A 25,204-nucleotide genomic window follows, 5' to 3' on the forward strand; every position below is an offset into this window, starting at 1 on the left:
TAAAATCTGCACTATTCAATATGAGCTAACGAGTACTTGGAATATGGCGAGTATGAATGAAGAACTACATTTAAAATTTAATTTTCATTATAATGGCCATGTGGAGACCATGGCTACTGTATTGAAGAGTGCATATCGAGAAAGAAACTCGATTCTAGAGATTTCTGAGCAGTGTTACATTCAGTTTTAAAATATAGTCGACTTTTCTCTCTTTTTCTTAAGCACACAAAACTGGATAAATGAAATTGTTATTCTAATGGAAATGGAAAAGAACAACGTTGAACACAATTAAGATACATACATTTGAACAGTATAAGGTTCTGTTTTAACATTATCTCAGCTTGTGGCTAGGAGCTCTTTCAGGTGTAGAGTTACATGAGTGTAGCGTATATGAATCAGTTCTGTTATCTGATGAACTCCCTCTCATGATGCTTTCTCGTCATCACCGTCAAGCCCCAAGGGCACTCTATTCTCATAGTTACTATGATGATTCAATGTTTTGCCTCTTTACCTTATATTTTTGTGGTTGCTGTTGTTTTTAATCCTCCCAATACAGTGAACTATATATATCTTAGTCAGATAAAAATCGACCCCGTTGATGACATAAAGGGCGGGGGGAACTTGGCTCTCTCAATATGGCCGTGCATGAGAATCACCTGGAAAGCTTTTCAAGAACCCAACCAATTAAGTGAAGACGTGGAGGGAAGGGCAACCGCTGACTCAGTCTCTCCCTCTAAACTGGGCTCTCCTCACGTGATTGTAACTGGCTAAGCTATGGGCTCCCCTTGCAGCCAAATATCAGTCTAGCTGCAGTCATGGCATCTCACTGCCATCGAGTCACTGCTGACTCATAGCGACCGCCTGTGGGTTTCTGGAACTGTGAAGTGTTTACGGGAGTGGAAAGCCCAGTCTTTCTCCCACGGAGCTGCTGGTGATTTCAAACTGCAGATCATGTGGGTTGGCTTGCAGCCCAATGCATAACCACTACAACACCAGGGTTCCTTTAGCCATGGTAGAGTTACATGTAATAATGACATGTAATTACATTGTAATTAGATGATTTGCCTTTGGGCTGCGCCAATTACTTTCCACAATGCAGTATAGTGTGGTGTGATTAATCAGTGGAGGCCATTCTACTGTAGGGCAGATCCCATATCAAATTATTTCTCAGTTCCTAACGAAACAAACACAGAATAAGCACAGAGACACACGTGCGCACCGGGGAGACTGATAATATTTGAAGACCGGTCTGCAAAGAATGTCGAGGATTACTGAAAGGCGCCCTAACTGGCAGAGAGGCTTCAAGAAAGAATCCACATGGCTGATCCCCTGCTGGGCTGTAAGCCTTCAGAACCAGGAGACTCGGGTGTTTGCATTTGGTACCTCCAGTTAACTAAGTTGGCATCTCAGTGTTTTGGGTCAGAGCACTAGCACACCAGCGGTCCCTGTAATCCCGAGTTGTGTAGGTCATCTCCTTCTCCTTTCTTCACAACACAACTTCACGAGGCGGTTGTTTGCGCTGGTTTTAAGCTGCTCCTGTAATCCACCCCGTATGCCCTCCCTCTGGTCCTGGAATCTTGATAGGGTCACCAGTGGTCACAGGACCAAATCCAATGGCGACTTGGTGAAGTTTCTCGGTGAGCGTCCTTCCCCGTGGGTGGCATGACATGAAGCGCTATGGGTTTTACTCTTGCCCTGCTGGGCTCAGTACGCTCGGGGGCAGCCTCCGCTACCCATTCGAATTGGTAGGGTTCTCATATGTTTGTGATAAAACTTCTTCCGTTGTGAGTTTGCATTTGGGAGTCTAATAAGTCGTTAGACATAGATATTGGCTATTGTATTGAACGTTAACTGTTCCACAGTAGAAATTTTCTAAAGTTATGAGAATTTTAAGACTAGAGATTAAAATGCAATCCCCATATTATAATCCTTAGGATGTAGAAGAAACGATATGATGCAAAAATACAACTCTGGTGGGCAGAGATTACGCGGTGGGCTGCAATCCGCAAGGTCTTCAGTTTGAAACCACCAGCTGCTCCACCTGAGGAAGAGCTGGCTGCCTCCTCCCCTAAACAGTTACAGCCTTGGAAACTCACAGGGGCAGTTCGGACTCTGTCCTGCAGGGGTCACTATGAGTTGACATCGACTCGATGTCAGGGAGTTTGGATTTTGAGACACAACTATGAGTATATTGAAAGTAAGGGCAATGTCTTGTCTTTATATCCTTTAGAGCATTTGTGACTTGCATACAGAGGATGGTCACACATTTTCAATTTCTCCTTCTACAGCACTGGACCGACGCTTACAATTACAAGGCAAGGAAACATATTAAACACATTAAAATACTGTATAAAAAATCGTCACTAAAAGCATAGCTGAGCTGAGGCTCTACTTTGTAGCCCTGATTACAAGGGCTCATTTTGGAATGAGTGAAACCACTAATGTATAAATATATACACAGACACAAATGTTACTCTCACGGAAACTTTACACAGATGCACGCACTTCATGTAATTTACTTTAAGAGATGTATTTTAAAAATCCTTTGAGGTGTCCTCAGGCTTCTGGCAATCCACATCTTGTCATGCCCTATTGCTTAATTATCGTGATATATTTAACCTATATATCATAAGAAACACTAATCTTTCACTTTAAAGAAGCATGTTTGAACAATGCTGTACTTCCTAGGAGCACAGGACTACAGACTCGGAAAGAAAAAGAACCACCGATGCTGAAATGTCCTCAGAGAAGTTATAAACATCTATAAGCATATTTAAAATAAACTGGAGCAGGCCCAGAGCCCTTAATGGAGCTGGGAGGGCTGTTTAATGCACACTATCTCGCAGTAATCGCTGTAGTTTAAAATAGATTTTAATCAAGCGCCATCTGCATAATAGGCTGAACAAACAGCACAGAACTCCACTTATAACTCTTACCATATAAAGTAAATATTAGAAAATCTTCACCATAGAAACAACCTGCATCACAGCATTTTTTGTTCCTGTGTGGAGGTGTTATTTATTAAGTCGAAGTTTTGCTAATGAAATCTATTCTTTCCATTCTAAACCATGCTATCTACCAATTCCCCTGTGAGAATAAATTTAAATAAACACAGGAAGGGATTCTTCTGGTTACTGGGAAATCAGCAAGCCAGTAATAGTTATTTCACCTGACAATGCTGTTTACGATCATCAGTAACCATAAGGGCACGTTTAACGACTGAAAACATCAATTACAGGAAGTACATACGAAGTGCTCTCCTTTTGAAATGATCCCTAAGTGTGAGCACTGTGTCTGGATCATCATCTGCAATGCCAATTCATTTTTAAGGATCTTTGATTCTGCCATAGTTGAACATTGTTTTTGAGCATGTTTAGGGAAATATTCCAGTGGCTTGAAGTAAAACAGGTAGTTTAAGCTATTTACCAGGGAAAAAAATCACTGTAAAAGGGAAGGGTTGGTTGTAATGATCTCCACCTACTAAAAGTTACATTTATCAATTTATTTGGATTCACTTGCTTCCCCATTCGCCCCCAATTTTCATTTGTCAAGTAATTTATTTATTTCTTATTTATCTGGCTTATTTTTGTGTGTGCAAGGAATGCCCAGATTTTCTGAAAAATGCCCAGATGTAAAAAAATAAATCACGTATCAATGCTCATACTAAACTTAAAAAATTTCTATGAATTAACATGCTGAGATTATCTAGTGTATGTCTAAGAACACAAAGTCTGTGTAAACACTATATCCTAACACAGTTGAATTGCTTGTGTGGATTCTAGAGCTAATTGTTTGCAATCAGGTATAAAAATTACTATATTTTTCTAATGGTTTCGATTTTCCTCCAAACTAGTTTTGTTAGGATCATCCAACGAGGGTAATATATATGGTATATTAAATATGTATAAATATACAAGGGAATACACCTTCCCCAAACCATTATTTAAATTTTTTTACAAAACAACCTTATCACCCTCAAAGCAATCTCTATTACACTTAATAAATTTGTCAAATCTGCGATACCATTCTTGGAAACATTTATCAAACTCATGTGCGGATGGCTGACAGCACCTCCCTCATTTTTTTCTTCACCTGTTCTATGTCAAATCGCTGTCCTTTCATGTTCCTCTTACATTTATGGAAACAAAAAAGTTGCATGGAGCAAGGTCAAGTGAGTCAGGTACATTGGGCAAGAGAGGCCTGGTGGATTTTGGAAAAAACTGGTGCTCTGAGATGACTCATCAGTAGGTGCATTGGCATGGTGGCAAAACCAGTCCCCTGTCTGCCACAAAACAGGCCTTTTTTATCGCACACTTTTACACAAACTTTCCAGAACTTCTAAATAGAAACCCTGATTACCAGTCTGACTTGGTGGAACAAACTCCAAATGCACATTTTCATTCTTTTGAGATGAAGGATGTCCAGAATGAGGTATGTCATCAGTCAACATTTCACCTTTTTTGAAACGAGAAAAATCACTCGTATGCTTGAGTTTTTCCTATAGCACTGTCCTTGTCAGCTGTGTTCAACAGTACAACAGTTTCTGGGCAGGAAACAAAATTTCACAGCCGCACGCTGTTCTATTAAATCGTCTAGCACAAAAACGAGGTTCAAGCAAAACTGCTTTCACAAAAAAAGTCAGTCACATGAGAGAACTTTCCCAGGTGACACCACTGGGTGTACTAACTCTGAGCGAGTTGCCGGATGCTCACTTAGTGGAGCTTTTTACCATTGAGGTGGGGGTGCCCCCTCATATATTTAGATACACAAATAAATATTTTAGAAAGTATACATAATTAAATTGCTGGAATCTAAGGCATTATATCTACTGTAACATATGAAGGCTTTTCCAGGAGCACAATAAATGCTGTTCAATTGGAAAATACCTTATTATCAAGTTTCAGTTTAAATCCCATTGTTAGATAGAGGCTTGACATGTGTTTTAACGCTACTTGATTTGACTCGATGTTTATCAACACCTGTCTTATTATTTTTGCTTTATTACAAGAGCTTTCTTACCTTTAAAACAGTGATAAATATAAACTACATCTCAAGAAGTTTATTTCACTTACTCTATTTGCCTTGAGAAAAATAGACGATTTTTGTTTCTGCTTGTGTGGTGAGCACACATACCAATTAACTGGAAAACTAGGAAGTAGCTTCTAAGATTGACAAAGACTAAGTCAAAACAAGAACCAGAGACATATACACTCTACTAAAGCCAATTTCAATCTTGAAGATAGCGTATTGAACATAGTGAAGCTGAGTCAAAGCATACGTTGTTATTGTTGTCAGGTGCCATCAAGTGCACAACAGAATGAAACACTCTAAGGTCTTCCTTCATCCTCACAATTGTTGCTATATTTCAGGCCAGTGCTGTCGCCAGGATGTCAATCAGTCTCATGGAAGAGCCTCTTATTTGCTGCCCCTCTACTTAACCATCAGGGAGACTGAAGGAAAACCACATGTGATATCATATCATATCATACTCAGTAGAATGACTATGATTAAAAACAGAGGAATAAATGAACCAAAAAATATCACCTAACAAGTATTTCCCAGGTTGTAAAGAAATGAGAATTCTCTCTTGTTGGTGAGAATCAAAATGGTACAGTCACAGTAGTAAATTGTTTGGGAGTTCTAAAAAAAAGTAAATAAATAAAGGACTACATATGAATCAACAATTCCACTCCCTGGTATACACACAAAGCGGCACAAAAAGACACACGGATACCAGAAATTATTACAGCATTAATCACGATAGCCAAAAGATTGAGATAACTCAAATGCCACCAGCTAATGAATTGATAAACAAGATGTGGTACACACATCCAATAGACTCAGCTGTGAAGCATAATTGAGTCCTGATATATAACATGAATGGACCTGGAAAACATTATGCTGACTAAAATAGTGAATTATGAAAGGATAAATATTTTATGAACTCACATAAAATAACAAGAAGCAAATGTATACAGATCAAATTTCCTGGTGGTTACTAAGGAGCAGGAGGGAGGGAGAGCAAGGAATAGTTACTGTTGAGGAACAATGCATTTCTTTTTAGGGTCCTGAGAAATTTATCCAAGATTTTAAGTAACGGCAAGCACAATATGAGTAATGTCTTTTATGTCACTGAATTGTATACCTGCAAAATGTTGAACCGGCAAATATACCAGCTTCTCTACAGCCATAAAAATAGGAAAAGACGGCGAAGCAACAGACTTTTTAAAACCACTGGTAGAAGTTGGAACTCAGTGGAATCATCTCTTACATTTTCAAAATGCATACAAGGAAATAACTGTCAATCTGGAAATTCTATACGCAGCAAAAATATTTCTTTTTTTTGCAAAACTATTTCTAAAGTAAATGTGTTACCAATAGTTTCTTGGTAAAGAAAATATTTAAAGCATAAGTGAAGTCATAGCTGATAAAAGAAATATTATATACATGAGTAAATCCATGAGAAAAAAAATCCTGTATTAGATAATAACAATATATTTAATGAGAGTTATTAAATTCTATAATTTATTTGGAATCTAATTAAAATGAACAACAGCAATAGCAGCTCCCAATATAAGTTGGAGGAACTGTGTTTGAAGTTAAAGTACTTGAAGGAGGAAAGTGAAGAGATTGAACAATTTTATAGCTTTGTGCTTCAAGGATAGTCACAAAGAGACGAGTACATTGTTTTTAAACTTCTCATAAAAGAAGCCTGAAGTGAGAAAAATTAAAATCCTAAAGAAGGCAAGAGTAGATGAAATGAAACAGAAATTTTTATGCAACAAATAGAAATCAAGATACTTGGAGAAAGAAGCACAAATATTTTATATCTATATTAATGAAAACAAAGTAAAACAAAGTGCATATATTCATGTAAATTTTAAATATAAAAAATCAATTTAACAATGTGATATTTAAAAGTGACCCATGTAAAACATAAAAATTCTTCCAACAGGAGAGTTGAAAGCAAAAGGATATAAAAATAGCATATAATCTCTATAAAGGAGAGACTAAAAATATACTTGTAATGCCAGATACTTTAAGTGTCTTAATGTGTTTGGTGTATTACAAGTAGTGGATTACAGTTTTAGAACCACAAGCTGCTCAAGTTTACATTTTTTTGCATGTTTTACTGTTTGTCTTCTTTATGACTTAAGGCTGCCAAGACAAGTTCAACACCATCAGAACCTGGGTAATGCTCACAAGGTGATTTTACTCATGTAATTAAAACGTTTCTGTCAAAACAAACTTATTTCCCTTAATTATTTAGGTAAATATACTGGAATTAATGTATAATTATTTAGAGTATAAAGTATTCAGAGGGAAGCTTTAAAAGCTTATTTTTCTTGTGTAAGTCTAAATACTTTTTAGCTCACTTGCTAGAAATAATTGAAATGATCTTGTTGAATTAATGCTATTTCCCATCTCACTAACGCTAACGAAGTACAACGGTCCACATAAATCCTGCTCTGACCTAAAAGGAAAAGGAAAGCAAGCCTAGTTTAATTGTTAACTGTGAGGTGGACTGCTCGAGCATTTTCTTCAGAGGATTTTTCTAAGCATTTCATACATATAAGTCGGATGACTTTTAGTTAAGAAGGTGTAAGGAACTGAAATGGGTGATGGAAATACACTGAAACTAACCAAATCTGGGACTGTTTTCAAAGACAAAAAAGCTTTCTTGGAGGATGCTTGAGAAATTCATCTTTAAACCCTCACAAATTCCTAATATGTCACTACATAACACACGTTCTTCTATATAGAACTCACACAATCACATAAAGAACTAGCGATTATTTTGAGAGCAGCGATTGAGTAACTGGCTAGAACACCATGAGGATACGTTTTAGGGGTCCACTGTTGGTTGTATCAAATACTAACTTACGTGCTGTTGTGAACGTTTTGGGGAAGATGTTAGTACATTTAAAAGGCATCCTGGTGGCACAGACCTGTAGGCTGTGGGCTGCTACCCTCATGGTCTACTAGCCATGCCAACCTACAAATGGCTCTGCAGGAGAGAGATGGGGATACCTGCCCCAATAAAGATGTACAGCATCAGAAATCCGGCATAGAATTGCTATGAGTTTGAATCTACTTTATAATAGTAGGGAGTGGTAAGGATGATCAGAATTGACTCAATGATGGTAGGTTATTAATATCTATAAACACTGGACTCTAGGTCAAGGGCCTTATTCTCAATAATGTGGGTAGCCTCAACTAATCAATAGAAAAGTCTTAAAAGCTAAAACGAGGCTTGGTGGTGGTGGTGGTGGAGTGTGTGTGTGTGTGTCTGTGTTTGCGTACACTGACTAATGCACAAACTAAAAAATGTCACATAAGCCTAGAAGCTTGTAACATATAAATTCATGCCTCAGAAAAATAATAAGATGGGACTTCCTGGTTAGTAACAAATTTCTGAATGTTGAAAAGAATGGGAGATTGTATTGAAACACAGAAAAATCCTGTATAACATTTATTGTGAGACGATGATACTAAAATAAATTAATTAAATTAAATTAAAAAGCACTCCAGATTTCTCCTCCTCGGATCTAAGTATTGTTCTGAGTGTCTAAAAAAGAAGGTAAAGTAAAACTGCAGTGGACTTGGAGTCTTTAGTGAATTTTAAGTTCATTTCAAACATATGAGAAAAAAAGATGTTACTAATTTTGTATTTAATTTCCTGAAATGTCAGCAATGAATACTGATAAAGATACAAATCAGATGCACAAATTGATCATTACTATGAGTAGAGCATTAATTTTTCCCTTACAATGAAATACATGTTATCTATGTTTAGGAAATTAATTAGAATTATCCATGCATAAGCTAATATCTAAATCATTGCTGAAACAGATTCTTAATCTTGTATCTCCCCTCCCCCCCCACCTGCCTACCTTATGCCCAGGGATATTTCTCAGATATTCAGTGGATGCCTGAAACTTCAAAATCCTGTGTTTCTTCATATGTGTAGCTAAGATAAGTGCCAGGTTACCCCAATGGGCAGTGTTCAACAGTCAGATGACAGTGAGGGACAACCACTGCCCTACTGTGTTTCCCAGGCTCTCCCAAGCACAGGAGGAGGAAGTCAGCATGGGATTTCAGAATGATACTTAGACATGCATGCAACTGAAATATTTCCAGGCAGAATTGATCAGGTGCCTGAAACTATGAAAAGGCAATCCTTGGATAACGAGGGACTTTGGTAGTCACATTTAAATACAGTTGATAGCTGCCACTGGAAAAATCCACATTTTCTTAAGAAAATTATGTCAGACACTAAATGTTCAGGTTAAAGTCAGAATTTCACTACTCTGATAAATGATGTATATGATATCAATGACTTTCCTCCTGTCATTTTTACATCACAAATTCAAGGCTGGTGGTATTGGGGTAGGGGCTGAGCTGCTAAGGACAGAATTAGCCATCACTCTGTGGAAAAGCATTTAAACTAGCTGCTCCTGTACAGATGTACAGCCTCAGAAACAGGCTGAGTCACAATGGACTCAACGGAATTGGACTTATTTGGGGTTTGGCATAAGACAATACGGAGACATTGAGGGCAGAGAGAACAGCACAAGAGCCTATGCATGAAACTAACTTTATCATATGGCTAAATATCATATCAATTTATCACCTGAACATTTACAAAAATAAGTGTAGGCATAGCTTGCAACTGCTCAACTGGTCCTTGCCCTGTGTGCCTCCAGCACAGGTCTTGAATCCACCAAAGCATCCCACTCCCCTTGCAGCAGCACACCTGGGCAGAGTTTAGATCCCAACCAAACAGCAAGAACTTCTCCTTTTATTTTTTCCTCCTCCCTAACATAAAATCTTATCCTATTTTTATAACTCCTTAAAAATCAGTACTAACTTTTCTCTCATTTTTTAATAAAAAATGTTCTACTATGTTTATGTTCCTTAAATTAGTAATCAACCCATCTCCTAGCTAGGGCTTCATAAAGACCACCTGAGACGCTCCAGAGGCACAGCCTTCCCTCTAAGACCGCTCATGCCTCAATCCCTCCCCCTAAGGGGTACACTGAGGGAAAACCTGCCCTAGCACATAGGGCCCACATGGTGCCTGGCTCTTCCTTGTGCTCCCTCTTTGTGATGTCAGCCTTCTGAATGGCACGAGCTCTTCACCCTCTGAACGCCTCCCTTTTGGGACAGTCTGCATCCACTCACTTCCATATCGTCTTCATCTCTTCTTTTTGAGAGCCTCCTTCACCTCCCACATGGCCTCCCACCGCCATCCTGAACCTTCTTGGGTCCAGGCTGGCCTCTAGACTAAGCCTGTTCCAAACAGTCCAAGCACCTAATTGGGCACAGCACTTCCCCAGGCACTAGTTACCACCGCTCAACTGATCCTCAGCCAGTGAACCTCTAGTGCAGATCCCAAACCTACTTTCTCCTGGTACAGACCTCCTCCTGTCAACAGCACCTGCAGTGCTCCCAGGCAGAGCTTACACACCCACCCAACGGCAACGGCTCTTCTTGAAAATACATCTTATACTAGTTTATAACTAATTTTAATTACTACTACGATGGTTTTTGTTCTTCCAAATTGTTTCCCTATTCTCTGAGAGTGATGAGGGCAAAGAATGTACAAATGTGCTTTACACAAATGATGTATGTATGGATTGTGATAAGAGTTGTATGAGCCCCCAATAAAATTATTAAAAAAAACAACTGATGCCAGGGTTGATAGGGGATCTAGGGGAGGGGGTGGGTAATAGGGAGGACTTCAGGAGTGAACAATGAATGCAGGAGTGGGGAGGGAGCAGTAGAACTGATTGTGATTACCCAACTCATTTTAAAGGTGACTTAACCATGGGGGGGGGGGATATGTTCTAAAATTGATTGTGGTAGTGATTGTATAATTCCTCTTTATATGACTGAGTTATTGAATTGTATGGTATGTCGATTATGTGCCAATAAAACTGAAGAAGATCAGCACTATAGAATCCATTGTTCAATTCCCCTTTATTACTTTCCCTTCCACCCTCTTTCTTTTTTCATTCTCCCTCTTTGTCTTCCTTTCTCTGAGTACTTGTTCTGGAGTTTCTGTTACTCCTCTTCTACACCAACTGACAGAGCTAAGCACCCCCATACAAATCAACCTCCCCGCCACCTCGGACAGCTACACTAAGACGTCAAGAAAGAGCAGGCTATCGGAGCACACAAACATACACCACCACCACCCCCATCACCAACAACACCACAACCAACAGCATCAAAGAAAGAGGCACAAACTAATGAATAACACCCAGACCTAAGGGAAATAGTTGAAGTAGAACAGGCTATAAAATTACCAGAAAAAAATTCAGAAGAATGACGTTTGGGTAAATTCAACAGGTAGACAAGCATTTGAGAGGAAAAAAGGAAAAACCAGAAACCCCAGTGGAAGTCTTACAAGAAAGACTCCAAACAGACTCTCAAAAGATGAACACTAAGAAAACAGATTTGGGGTTCCATATCCCAGTTTTATTATAATAAAACTGGGATATGGAACCCCAAATTAGTGAGCTCAAAGTTTTTGAGCCTTGTGACTCCAATTTTGTGTAAAGAATAAGGAGCAGCAACAACAAAGCTGCAAGCGTGTGAATGAAGTCTAAGGATCCTGTGGGACACAATGAACAGCAACAATGCACAACTTTATCAGGACTCCAGAATAGGAAGAAACAAAAAACTCTGCAGAGAAAGTAGTAGAAGAACTCCTGCAAGACAATGTTTATAACTGCATAAAAGATAATTATCTAGGAAGCTGAGAGAACCCCACTAAGAGAAAAACAGCACAACATACTGTAGTCAAACTCTCCAATACCCAGGGCAATGAAAGGGAAGAAGCAATAATCAGAATATGCTAGGAAAACCATGTAGACAGAATACATGTAGACAAGAAACCATGTAGACAGAAACCATGTAGACAAGAATACAAGAGGATATAACATCTTGAAAGAAAAACAACAATGCCCTTTCAGCCAAGAATCGTGAATCCAGCCAAATTATTACTCAAATATGAGGGAGCCATAAGAGTAATCCCAAGCTAGGAGAAATTAAAGGTATTTGTATAACCATTACAAAATATACTGAATGCAGTAATATAGTCAAATAATCACCAACAACAGCACATAAACCTGAGGTAAATTTCAGGTTTTCACACAAAATTCCACACAAGCAAAGTAGTATCCAAAACAGCACCAATCTAGGGAGAATAAAGAAACTCACATCAAAGAAAAATACACATCAAAACGACAGCAACAAATCCACACATAAAAATAATGTCATGGAACATTAATGGGATTAAATGCACCAATCAAGAGACAGAGAATAGCAAACTGGCTAAAGTAATAAGACCCATCAATATGATGCTTACAAGAAATGTACCTCTAACAAACCCAAAGACAAAAATAGATTAAAAATCAAAGGTAGACAAAAGCATATTAAGTGAATGGAAATATTAAAAAAGCAGGTCTGCTAACATTAATCTCAGATAAAACAGACTTCAAGGCAAAAAAAGAGACACAATAAAGGGCAGTACATAGTGTTTAAAGGAATTATAGCATAAGAAGACACAACCATATTAAACATATACACTCCCAACAAAAGACCATCAAAATACATCAAACTCCCACAGAACTGAAGAAATAATAGTAGATTTCAATACACAATTCTCAGGAAAAGACAGATTATAAGGAAAGAAATTTAAAGTCACAAAAGAGCTAAACAACACAATTACCGTATATACTCATGTATAAGCTGAGTTTTTCCAGCACATTTTTAATGCAGTTTTTGTGGTAAACTTAGGTGCCACGGCTGATGTTCAGGTTGGCTTATCCTCGAGTACATATGGTAACCATTTGACATCTTAGACATATACAGAACCTTCCATCCAACAACACAATACACATTCTTCTCCAGTGTACACGGAAAATTCTCAAGATTAGATCACTTGCCAGACTACGAAACAAGAAAATAAATTTAAAAGCATTTTGATTTTACATCTCATCTTCTCAGAGCACAACACTATACAACTAGAATTCAAAAATAGAAATAACAAGGGAAAAATCAAATGTGTGGAAACTGAACAACAGACTACTTAAAAACAACTGAGTAATATGTCCGATATGGGATGATAAAGGATATTTTCTTGAAACAAGTGAGAATGAAAACACAACATACCAAAATTTTTTGCAGCAAGGCAAAGCAATTATAAGAGAGAAATTTAGGACAATCAACACACACACAATCAATACCCTAACACATTATATCCCAAACTTGTATAAGAACAACGCAATATACATTCAACCATTGAGAGAAAAGAAACAATAAAGATTAGAGAGGAGATAAATGAATTAGGAAACAGAAAAACAATGAAAATTTTAACAAAATAAGCTGGTTCTTTGAAAAGGTTAATGGAATGGACAACCACTGGCCAATTTAACAAAGGAAGAGAATGGGAAGGTGCAAATATCTAGACTCAGAAACGAAAAGCGCGGCATCACAACACAACCAAATGACATGAGAACAACAAATAACTGCTACAAAAGATTGTACTCTATAGAATTTGAAAACCTATTAGATATGAACAAGCTTCTAGACGCACACCAACTACCCAAATTAAGACAACCTGGGGTCGAAAACCTTAACAGGCGTAAACCAAATCTTTTTAGAAATAGAGGTCATTAAAAAACTTGCAACCAAGAAAAGCCCAGGATCAGATGCCTTCACAAATATCCAGAGAAGAGCTGTTACCAACACTGCACAGTGTGTTCTAGAATGTAGAGAAAGCCATTTTCTGAAATGAGCATGACCTTGAGGTCAAAACAAGACAAAGACTCGGTAAGGATCCAAAATGGTTGCTGCTGTCAGATGTCATCGCGTTGGTTCCAAACCATAGGGACCCTGTGGACAGCAGAAGTGCACCAGCCTCACGGTTGTTCCTAGGTTTGAGCCCATTGCTGCGGTGCCAACCATTCTTGCTGAGAGCTTTCCTCTTTTCCACTGTCCCTTTACTTTATCAAACATGATATCCTGACAACACATCTACTATATGTAAGATGAAGTCTCACCATCTCGCCTCGAGGGAGGACTCTGGCCATACTACTTTCAAGTCAGGTTTATTTGTCCTTCTGGAATCTACGGTATTTTAAATATTCTTCAGGAGCACCACAATTCAAGTGCTTCAATTCTTCTTCAGTTCAACCTTTACACGCTTATCAGGCAACTGAAAACACCATGGCTTGGGTCAGGCAAACATTAGTCCTCAAAATAACATAATTGCTCTTCAACACTTACAGATATCTTGTGCAGAAGAATGCAACGCTTCTTTTGCTCTCTTGACTTCTGCTCCCATGAGCACCGATGATGAACCCAAGCAAGACAAAATCCTTAAAAACTTCAAACTTTCCTCCATTTACCATGATGTTGCCTATTGGTCCAGTTGTGAGGTTTTTGGTCTTTACATTAAGTTGTAATCCACACTGAAGACTGCAATCCTCAATCTTCCCCAGCTAGTGTTTTAAGGCCTCCCCCCTCTCTTCTAGCAGAGTTGTATCATCTGCATATTGCAGGTTGCTGATAAGCCTTCCTCCAATCATGATGCCACAATCATCTTCATATAATCTAGCTTCTCTGGGGAATTGGTCAATATACAGATTGAAAAAACCACGACGAGAGGATACAACCCTGACACATTCATGCCTTTCCTGATGGTAACCGATGCAGTCAGTATCCCTCCTTCTGTTTGTACAACTGACTCTTGATACGTGTACAAGTTCCATGTGAGCCCGATAGCATGTTCTGGAATTCACATTTTCTCATGGAAATCCGTAGTTTGTTACAATATGCACAGGCAAATGCCTCAGCATAGTCAACAAAGCACAAGCAAACATCTTTCTGTCTTTCTCTGCTTTCAGCCAAGATCCATCTGAAATCAGCAATTATAATCCTCGGTTGGCAGCTCTCTGTCAATGTAGCGCTGCACCCACTGTCGGGTGATCTTCAGCAACATTTTACTTGCAAGTGGGATCAGTGATAGTGTTCTGTAATTTGAACATTCTGTTGGGTCATCTTTCTTTGGAACGAGTACAAATATGGATAATTTCCAGTCATTTGGCCCAGTAGCTGTCTTCCACATTCCTGGCATAGAAGAGGAAACACTTTCAGTGCTTCATCAGCTTGTCGAAACACTGCAATTGGTATTCCATCAATTCCTGGAGCCTGGTTTTTGGCTATTGCTTTCAATTGGCATCTTGATTTTCTTATATCATATACAATTAAGTTGCTTCATCATATTAAAAAGAGGTGTGCAATCAATCCTAAAATCAATTTAATAATATTTTCTTCTTTCGTGTAGTCGTTGTCGTTAGAACCTCATTTCTCCTCTACCTTCTCTGCCATACCCCGTGAAACTCTTAATCAGCTATAGATTTACTTATCTTAGATTTTAATATATAGAAAAACATATAAATCGAAAGTGAGAACAAAACAAACAACAATAGCAAAATAAAACGGTAAAACTTCAGTAGAAAAGAAATCAGAAAACACCAAAAACTAGAACAAATTTTAAATGGGTCAAAAAAGAGATCGCATGATAAGATGTTAAATTTTAACCTAGCTACATTTGCAAGAATACACTTTCCAGTGCACTCTGGTAGCAGTTCATTCATATGCCTGGTCTATGATTAAGGGGGATTTCACTGGGGACTTAGTCTACCTGGAGACCCTGAAAATGGATTTGGGGCTCTCACGGTCACCCTAGCCTCTGCAGACTGGGTGCTCAGAACTGGAGCTCTAATACCGGTCCCTTGTTGGGTCTTCCATCTTATTTTATCTCACAGGCTGGGTGCTTCTTGTCCGTGACCTTAGCTGACACCCAACTTAGATGGCTACTCATTTCAAGATGCCATTCTAATAACCACTGCTATTGAGTGTCCACTCATTTTTTCTGTAATCATTTAAAAATTGCCTCTAGCTCATTAAAGAACTATTTTCTGCAGCTATTTTTCTAGTTTAATAATATGTAAGACCCCTCTTCTCCAATTAATGTTAAAAAGTGGCACTGCTAATACTACAATTAGATACTCATGTTGGCATTGGGTTAGCTAACGATAGTCACTGGTCACGTAGATTTCTGGAAGTGAATGACCTTAGTCGTTGCCTCACTAGCCATATGAAAGAGTTGGGTCAGATTGAGAAAGATTATTGTATCAGTCCTATGATGTTGCTTTTTCCAAAACACATGGCTCTCAAAACTGATAGGAGTGGTAAATGAACAACATGATGGACGTTGTAAATGCCACTAAATTATTCATGGAAAAATGTTGAATTAGCAAATACTGTATTATAGATAGAGTTAGCACAAACAACAACAACAACAACAATAACAATACATTTCAATGATTAAACTGAAACATACTGTTTTTGATGGGCAATTAGGCTCGGTGTTTGTTTACGATTCCTAAAAATTCATTCTGGATTATCTATTATACAAAGTTTTGGGGTGTATTCTACGTTTATACTTAGGGTATCTGTGTTGAAGGATTTATTGTGGACTCAAAGTGTAATCTGATAAGCAGGTGGTTTAGCCCATTTTGCGCTCCATGCATTATTGAAAACGAGTATTCATTTTCATGATCTCATTTGGATGCATAAACTTAGACCGTCCACTTACCAACTTCACAGAATAGCTTTTTTAGGTCAACTGACTGTTCCCACAGGTTGTTCAAATACCCACCTTAGGAGTATCATCCCCTTCATCTTCATGCACTGAACTGGACGGGGAAGGAGTTGCAGATTTGCTTCCAGGTGGAGAAGGTGAGTTGTGGGAAACACTGTTCCCTCCCATATTCAAGCCCAGCTGGGCACTGAGCTGAGACTGATTAATGGTGGTTAGCTGGCCATGCGGCATCATCCCCGACTGTTGCCTGATGTCTGCAGGTTGACCCCTTGTTCTTATGGCTGCCATCTGAGGAAGGGCACTATATTGAGTTCCTTCGGAGTTCTGAATATCTTGCATCTGTAAAAAAAATTAGAAGGGAATAAATTTTCATAACTATATTAGTGGTAAGTTTTGATCTGCTTTTAAAAATTCTTTAGACTGCAGCAGGGTGAATTACAGAACAGCACAGTTTCTTTCCTGGGGTAAAATAAATAAATAAACTCACACACCCATCAACACAGGTGCTGTTACCAAAAGAATAGAATTTGAGAACTAATTAATTGCATTGCTCATGATCTGATTTATTTATAACCTTTCAGTACTAATCAAAGGTAAACAGACATCATTAATAGATTCATGTGGCTCAAGTATCAAAATATTGATGCTTATTACAGTGCCTGTCAAAGTTACACAATTATTAGTGATTACAGCATTCACTGCAATTCATTAAATGTTATTTGTTTTATTCTGATCATTTAATAAAGGTTTGGGGATTCTCCGTGTAATTATAGATAGATGACTACTGGCTAAAACTATCAACTGTCTCATCACAATTACAGGCTGGTACTGAGTATTAAAATGATTAGCCTGCAAAATGAGATTCAAAAGTAAAGCTTTAATGTTGCAAGGTCAGCATATTAATCCATCATGTTACCTTGGTCACTGCTATTTAGCTTAATGAGTTTCACTCTTGTAATTCAGCCAGTGACTTTTTTTCTCTGCAAGGATTAGAATTAAAAGTATTGGAAGATCAAGTTCTTAACATACCCAGGGGTCAAATGTGTTGCATCAGAGCAGGGTAGTGGATTTCCCTTAGCCTTCCGCCAGCATTTCCAGATTTAAAGCCACGGTGAGTAAATGTGGTGCTTACAAAGCAGCTCGGCACGTTACTCTGAAGGGACATGGGAGTCCATGCAGGAAGTGTTTAAATAAAAGAAAAAAACCCCGCAAAAGTAAACATAGGTTGGTGGTGAAGGGACATATGACTCAAATGACCTTTGGGAATTGAAAAAATAAATTATTTTGGTTAGAGTAGCCTGTTTAATTAAAAAAAAATCACAACGTGTTGGAATTACCCAGTAACCGTCTCCCTGTAAATGGTACTGTGATGTAAAATCGTCTGAAGGCCAATTAAGCAACCTAGATACAGGCTTTGGTGGAGGGGTAAGAAAATAATTTTCTAGCAATGCGTTCTTGGCATTTTAGCATCTGAAGTTGAAATGGTGTCTGGCCAGGGTCCAATGCTCGCCATGTGTTGCTTATAGTAGGGTTCTTATTTTTACCGCAAGTTTCATGCTAGCATTCTTGTATTAATTAGTTCCATCACTTTCCCTACCCTTCCATCTTCTCATACTCTGCTCTTGATAGCCTAGGTTTGGGGTTATAATTTTTGTGATGACTAAGAATGGCCTTCTAATTTCATATCTGCTGTTTTTCTCGTCTGAGCCATATTTTTCCCATATTCTGACTGAATTCTTCCAGCTCTTCAGGGATAATTCATCATTCTCATTTTATAAAGTCTCTCATTAAGCGGTTATTCTCTTCGGTGGAACATGTTGGAACTCCAAGGGCACTGAGGAGTGTCCTTTTAGTCCCTGAAAGAGAACCTCGAGTCTAGGCCAGTGTCAATGCTGGCCAAATGTGTGTAGAATAAATATATAGGTAAATAAATGTACGAACGAACAAAACCTAGAAAGGTTAGATTATTTAACAAACAAAACCAACAAAACAGCATCGAACTTGGGTTAAAATCTACTTCTCTCAACTTCTGCCGGTACTAAACAGTCGATTCAACATATTAAATACCCTGGTTGAGAGACAGAAAGTTATTGAAGATCATTCAAAATACCCTTTTATGTAAATTACAGATTGATTTTATAGATTGCACTCACATAGGCCTTTTAGTAAAATATTGTTGTTTCTTAACTGTTCAAAGGGGAGTCCTTGGGTGGTGCAAACGGTCATGCTCTCAGTTGGCAAACACAAGCTGGTGGGTTCTCATCCAAACAGAAGTTATTGGAAAGTAAAAAAGGAGGTGATCTCTTCCTCAATAATCAATCCCTGAAACCCCTGCGGCGCACATTCTTCTGTGACTCAGGCGGGCAGAATGATTTGGATGAACTGGATGGCAACTGGTAGCTGTTCAGAGAGTTTCTAAACATCTGATATTTAGGGATACTGTAAGTTTTCCCGAATATCCTCACAGTTGTGCCACGAATTCGAAGTTTTGAGATGCTGCTGAATAGATTTTTTGCATCGCACTCTTTGAGAAGGAAACATTGTCCAATGGGTGCCCTCCTCGCAGGGGTTCGTTCCACTGTTTGAGGTCACTGTTGCAGGGTTGGTAAGAATTTACCTGTGAGGCTCTTCATTTTTGTTCATCTTCGACTTTGCCACGATGGCCTTCTCCAGGCACAGGTCTTTCCTCCTATCGCCTCCCAAATATTCGAGACAAAGTCTCATCACCCTCGAGTCTGAGAAGTGTTCTAAGGTGGTCAGTACTTTTTTCTAAGACAATTTGATCCTTTTTTCCTGACATACCATGGTTATGAATAGTCCTTACCAATATGATTAACCAAATGCAGCAATTCTGCTCCAGTCTTCCCTACTCACTGTTTGGGGTTGGCATGCGCCTGAGACGCACAGTCCACTGGCTTGGCTCAGCTGCATTGTGCTCCTAGAGGTGCCATCTCTGCTGTTGAATATCTTACATAGGTCCTTGTGCAGCACATTTTCCAGGGAAACCCGTGACTTGCTCTCTTGACAGCTTCTTCATTGGGTGCTGATTGTGGGTCCCAATAAAATCAAATCTCCCACAACAGCACTCTTTTCTCTATTTGTTATGATGGTACTTACTGGCACAGTTGTGAGGTTTTTAATTTTCTTTAAGTGGAGGTCAAGTTCTATTGGATATCGGCAGTTGTTTCCTTTGCTACATATCCTTTTGTGAAGCCAGCTTGGATTTCTGGCAGTGTACAATCAAGGTACTGCTGTAATCATTTTTGTAATTATCATCACCAAAATTTACTCATGTGTGATATTTATGATAATTTAATAATTTCAGCATTTTGTTGGATCAGGTTTCCTTGGACATGAATGTTGATCTCTAGGGAATTGTCGTCCAGATTTCTTGGCATAGATGAGTGAGCTCTAGTTTGCGAACTTGAAATCCATTTGTTAGAACATTTCATTGGTTCCCATCTAGTCTTGCCATTTGCTTGTTACCAATGTCTTCAGGGAAGCTTATACTTTTTTCCCACAATACTCTGAAAGGCACAGAGACTAAAGTTTTTTAGGGGTTACCAGGAGGCTAGGAGGAAGAGGGGGAGAAGGGAACTGGTAGTTGTTGATGAATGGATACTGTATTTCTATTTAGAGTGATGAAAAATATAGAAATGGAAAAGGATAAAGGTTTACAACATGATAAATGCAATTAATGGCACTTAATTGTGTATTTTAAAATGATTAAAATTGCAAATGTTTTGTCGTATATATTTTACTGCAACCAACTAGGGGGGAAAAGAATCCATTCTGTTCACCACTGCACCCTAACATCTTGCAAAGATGAGAAAGATGAGGTTTCCTGCTCCCATAAGTCAGGGTGCAGATTTGTAAGGATGAAACATACAGCTTTCCTCTTGTTCTTAAATGCTCCCCAGCTCCAAATATGGCTAGACCAGCGAATGTACAGTGGTACAGATAGGAACTGGAAACACAGGGAATCCAGGACAGATGATCCCTTCAGGACCAGTGGCGATACCAGGAGGGTGGTGGGAGGGTGGGGTAGAAAGAGGGAACTGATTACAAGGATCTACATATAACCTCCTCCCTGCGGGATGGAGAACAGAAAATTGGGTGAAGGGAGATGTCTGACAGTGTATGATATGACAAAATAATAATAGTTTATAAATTATCAAGGGTATACAAAGGAGGGAGGGGCGGGGAGGGAGAGGGAAAAATGAGGAGCTGATACCAAGGGCTCAAGTAGAAAGCAAATGCTTTGAGAATGATGATGGCAACAAATGTACAAATGTGCTTGACACAATTGATGTATGTATGGATTAAAAAAATAAAATCTGGAAATTAAAAAAAAGATTTATAATCTTATATAATCACAGAATGTCACAATGAATCAAAACTGGCTCAATGGCAGTGAACTTGGTTTGGTTTGGTTTGATTACAGTTAAGATTGTTGATGCTGGTTTCATATAAACAGTGACACACATCCTGCTGTTTGAGAAGCTCCATTTGCTAAATTTTTAGGACTGAGTTATCTCGAGGTGCCCTGGTAATGTAATATCCTCAGCTGCCACCTGGAAGATCTGTACTTAGAACCCCAGAACCTCGGCTGGACAAAAAGACCCAGTGATCTGCATCCATTAAGACAGTCAAAGCAGCAAGACTAGTCAAGGACCCTAGGTGCAGCTCTATTCTGTTATATTGGGTCATTGTGAGTCGGGATCCACTTGAAATCACGCAACGATGGCCTAAAGGCACTTCTCAGTGTACGCATCATCCATTAGTTCAAATTCAGTAAACCATGTGTTTTACTTGTTTAGTTTCGATTGGCTCTCAATATTTTTCATGGATTTGGAAAACTCAATCAATTTGAAAATGAGTGCCAGATTCCACTTTGAAAATAAGAGATACGTTTTCTTATATTTATAGATTGGTAATGAGGACCAATATTATTCTATAACCATGAGAAGTAATCAATGTCAATTAAAATAATGGAGGAAGATTATAATGATGAAGATAATTCAATTGAGTTCCTTCAAAATTGTTTCCAATTAAGCAATAATTCAATTAGGAATCAATTAGGAAACAGAAGCATCACTAGCTTGAGAAGCCACCAAATATTGTCCCCCTAACGTACAGCTTGTTGTTCACACTACTACTCTCCTTTCTTCCCTGGCCGCTGGCGCAGAGCCAAAGAGCTCTACCAGTCAATTCACAGGAGGAAGGGGAGATTTGCTACTTCGGGAAAGATTTACTGATTCGGCAACCCACAGAGGCAGCTCTCCTCTGTCCAACAGCGTCTCTATTAGTCAGAAGGGGCTTGATGGCAGCGGCCATGAGCGAATGAGAGAGTTGCAGGTTGAGGCTAGGGCTCTAGTGGGAAAATCAGGCACGACATTTGACAACTTTCATCCTGTGCTTCCCCACCATTTGTCTCAAATTCTCTTTGAGACATGACGTTTAATGTTATGTGTTAGCTTGGATCGGATATGGTGCTCAGTTGTTTGATTAAAACACGAGGCAACTTGTTATTTTGAATCTATGTGTTTAAATCAGTTGTCTTCACGTATAGGAAATTACTCTCCATGATGTAGATGGGCCTCAATCAATGAACTGAAGACCTTAAGAGCAAAAATCAGCGTTTCCCTGGGGTGTGTTCTGACTCAATTCTATGAATATACATTTTTGACAGAACCTTAGCTTATTCTTGTTGTCTCGGACTAAGGATTTGGGGACAAGCCTGTTTGAGTCTTGTTGCCTGACCCGCAGCTTTGCACACGTGTTCTCCCTCGCCCTGCCACAAGGACTTTCTGAATGATGCCCTTGCTCGGTGTTTAAGGACTCCTTTACCAGACAAAAGGCCGGCAGCTTGAATGTGCTCCCGGACACCTTTAAAGAACAGCTAGTCACAGCCCTGGAGACCCTATGAAGCACATTGACACCATCATGCGTTGAGTTTCTCTCTCTCTCTCTCTCTCTCTCTCTCTCTATATATATATATATATATATTTACACACATAAATATATATATATTTACACACATAAGTTCACTAGTTGTGTTTCTCTAGAAAACTCTAAGAAAAAAATGTCAAAACAAAATTACCCCAGTGTAAGACATGAAAGAAATATTGTAAATTATCAAGGGTTCATGAGGGAGGGAGGGTGCAGAAAGAGGGAAAATGAGCTGAAACCAAGGGCTCAAGTAGAAAAAAAATGTTTTGAAAATGATAATGGCAATGTATATACAAATGTGATTGACACAATGGATGTATGTATGGATTGTGGTAAGAATTGTACGAGACCCCAATGAAATGATTTTTTTAAAAAAAGTACCTATGTTGCTGATCTGGGATCATTATATTAAAATGAATAACATTTTGGTGTTACTGTAGTCTATCTAGGGTTACTGCCCCCAGCCCTCCCCCTAGCTAAGTCTTGGCACTAACATTCGTTGTATTTGTGACTATTATGAGATAACCCCAAATACTCGAATAGCGGCGCAGCACAACTGATGCCTGGGTTGCAGCTTCTCCAACTGTGTGCACCTTTCAGAGCCTGTTGTCTCTGTTCACATCAGCATCCCTCCCAGCTCAACACATGAACATTACAAGCTCTCATTATCGCTGCCTCTAGCAGACAAGCTATATCAAAGCAGTTGTAGACATAAAACCCAAACAACGGCTTGCCTCTCAATTCTCAGCTCCAGCTGTTTCAGTGAAAAAGCAGTTGGTGAACATAGCACGAGAGCATGGGTACCCCGCGGCCTTCCTTGCTGATGCGGCTCGCCAGCTGCTACCCGATGTACTGTGTGCAGGCTACGCCTGGACCCTTGCCAGTTGCAGGAGGAACAAGAGCATTTGAGGAATCTCTGAAACCTCTCCATTTACTTCTGTCAGCATTTGACACCCTTCCATGATGATGAGTCTCCCCAGGACTCCGAGGAGGCCCTGCTGAATCAGGCGGTGACAAGTGCCTTCTCCATTCCCGGTTATATCTGCCATCAAACACACGACACTCCTAGCATCTAAAGAAAACTTCAGAGTCTCGCTCTTGGTAGTCTCCCCAGCTTTGCAAGATTAATTAGGTCAGCAAGGTTAGGCAGATTCATTTTCCTTAGGAATAATGTACTCTAAGAGTCTAAGAGAAGAATGTAAATGTTGATATTGTTTAAATCCCCAATTCAATTAAACATTTTTGTCCCATGATTCAATTAATATGTAAATATATACACCAGAAAAATGCATGGGCAATTTTAATGACCCAATTTTATTTATTATCCTCCAAAAGGCATCTCTAATAGAGAGCTAAACTATGTTATCTAAATAAGTTAAATAAATATTTCTACATGAACTCTTTGCATAGTCTATTTATTATTTAAACATGTATACATTACATACAATTTATTTTAACATTATTGCTATTAAACATTTGACATTTAAAAAGAATAATTTTGAAAGGGGGAAGCTGGAGAAATATGAGCACATATATTCTATAATTCAAAGTAGGGAGATTGTTTCCAAAAAAGATGATATTTTTTCTATAAAAATGTAATTTTATTTTCATGATTTTAAGTCAGAATATTTTGACTACTTCTGAATTTATGAAACAAAATTTGTTTTTCAAATTAACATTTGGGGTCTTTACTTTTTTCCACAAAAGAAATATGAACCCTAGAAATCATGAATGAAAATTGTCATCTAATAAGTAAATGGTAATAAATAATTAAAAGAAAACAAATACTCTGGTGTGCAATTCCTGAGATATTTGGCAAATGGACCACCTCAGAAAACAAAAGCTTGTGCCTACAGGAGTTTCAGTAAAATCTATCCATTCTCTTCCTTCCAACTGCCCCCTTTTCCTTAGCACTCATGGGATTTGATGTGTTAGGATAGACGGAAATGTCAATGGAAAGTTTTAAATGTCATGATAAAAAAAGTTTCATGGGCGAAAGTCCACTCCACAATTATGCTTTGCTTTATTTTTGTGTTAAAGGAAAGGCCAGGTGTTGGCGTGGAAGCAACAGAGAGAGCGCATACTTCGCCTCTTCATGTCCTTATTGGATCGTGACCCCCCCTCTGCCAACCGAACTTGACTCCTATTTGTATCACACTCAGCACATCTAGAAACATGCATCATTCCCTAGTGTGTGTGTCTGGATTAATCCTTATAAACAACCCAAAGAGCATTTTACAGCATTTCATCCCATTTCTTTCTTTCTCTTTCTAGATGGGAGGTAGTGTGCTCTAGTGGAGGGAACCTTGAACATGCATGGGTTGGCTGTGTTTTCCCACCTCTGCAACGTGGGGATGACAATCATTCAGCAAATATTTATTGAATGTGCACTATGGACTGGGCATGGTTCTGTGCACTGGGCACATGGCAACAAGCAAACACGCTAAAATATTCCCTTATTGTTGCACATTTTCTAGGGATAAAAGCAGACCAAAATATATCTAAATTTTATATGATATTTGGTAGATCGTGGCAAGTGTTAAGGAGGATGAAGAAGCACAACAGCCTGTG

At 38.7% G+C, this 25,204-nt stretch overlaps 1 protein-coding gene across 1 annotated transcript in view; it reads right to left on the reverse strand.

The window, feature by feature from the left end:
- TOX (thymocyte selection associated high mobility group box) overlaps positions 1 to 25,204 on the reverse strand; it is a 424,317-nt gene that overhangs the window by 71,143 nt on the left and 327,970 nt on the right. Inside the window, exon 4 of the mRNA XM_075550689.1 lies at positions 16,739 to 17,020. Within this exon, the coding sequence (XP_075406804.1) occupies positions 16,739 to 17,020 (282 nt within the window). The remainder of the gene's footprint in view (positions 1 to 16,738; positions 17,021 to 25,204) is intronic.

Source organism: Tenrec ecaudatus, chromosome 5 (assembly GCF_050624435.1).
Source record: "Tenrec ecaudatus isolate mTenEca1 chromosome 5, mTenEca1.hap1, whole genome shotgun sequence".
Lineage (NCBI taxonomy): Eukaryota > Metazoa > Chordata > Mammalia > Afrosoricida > Tenrecidae > Tenrec > Tenrec ecaudatus.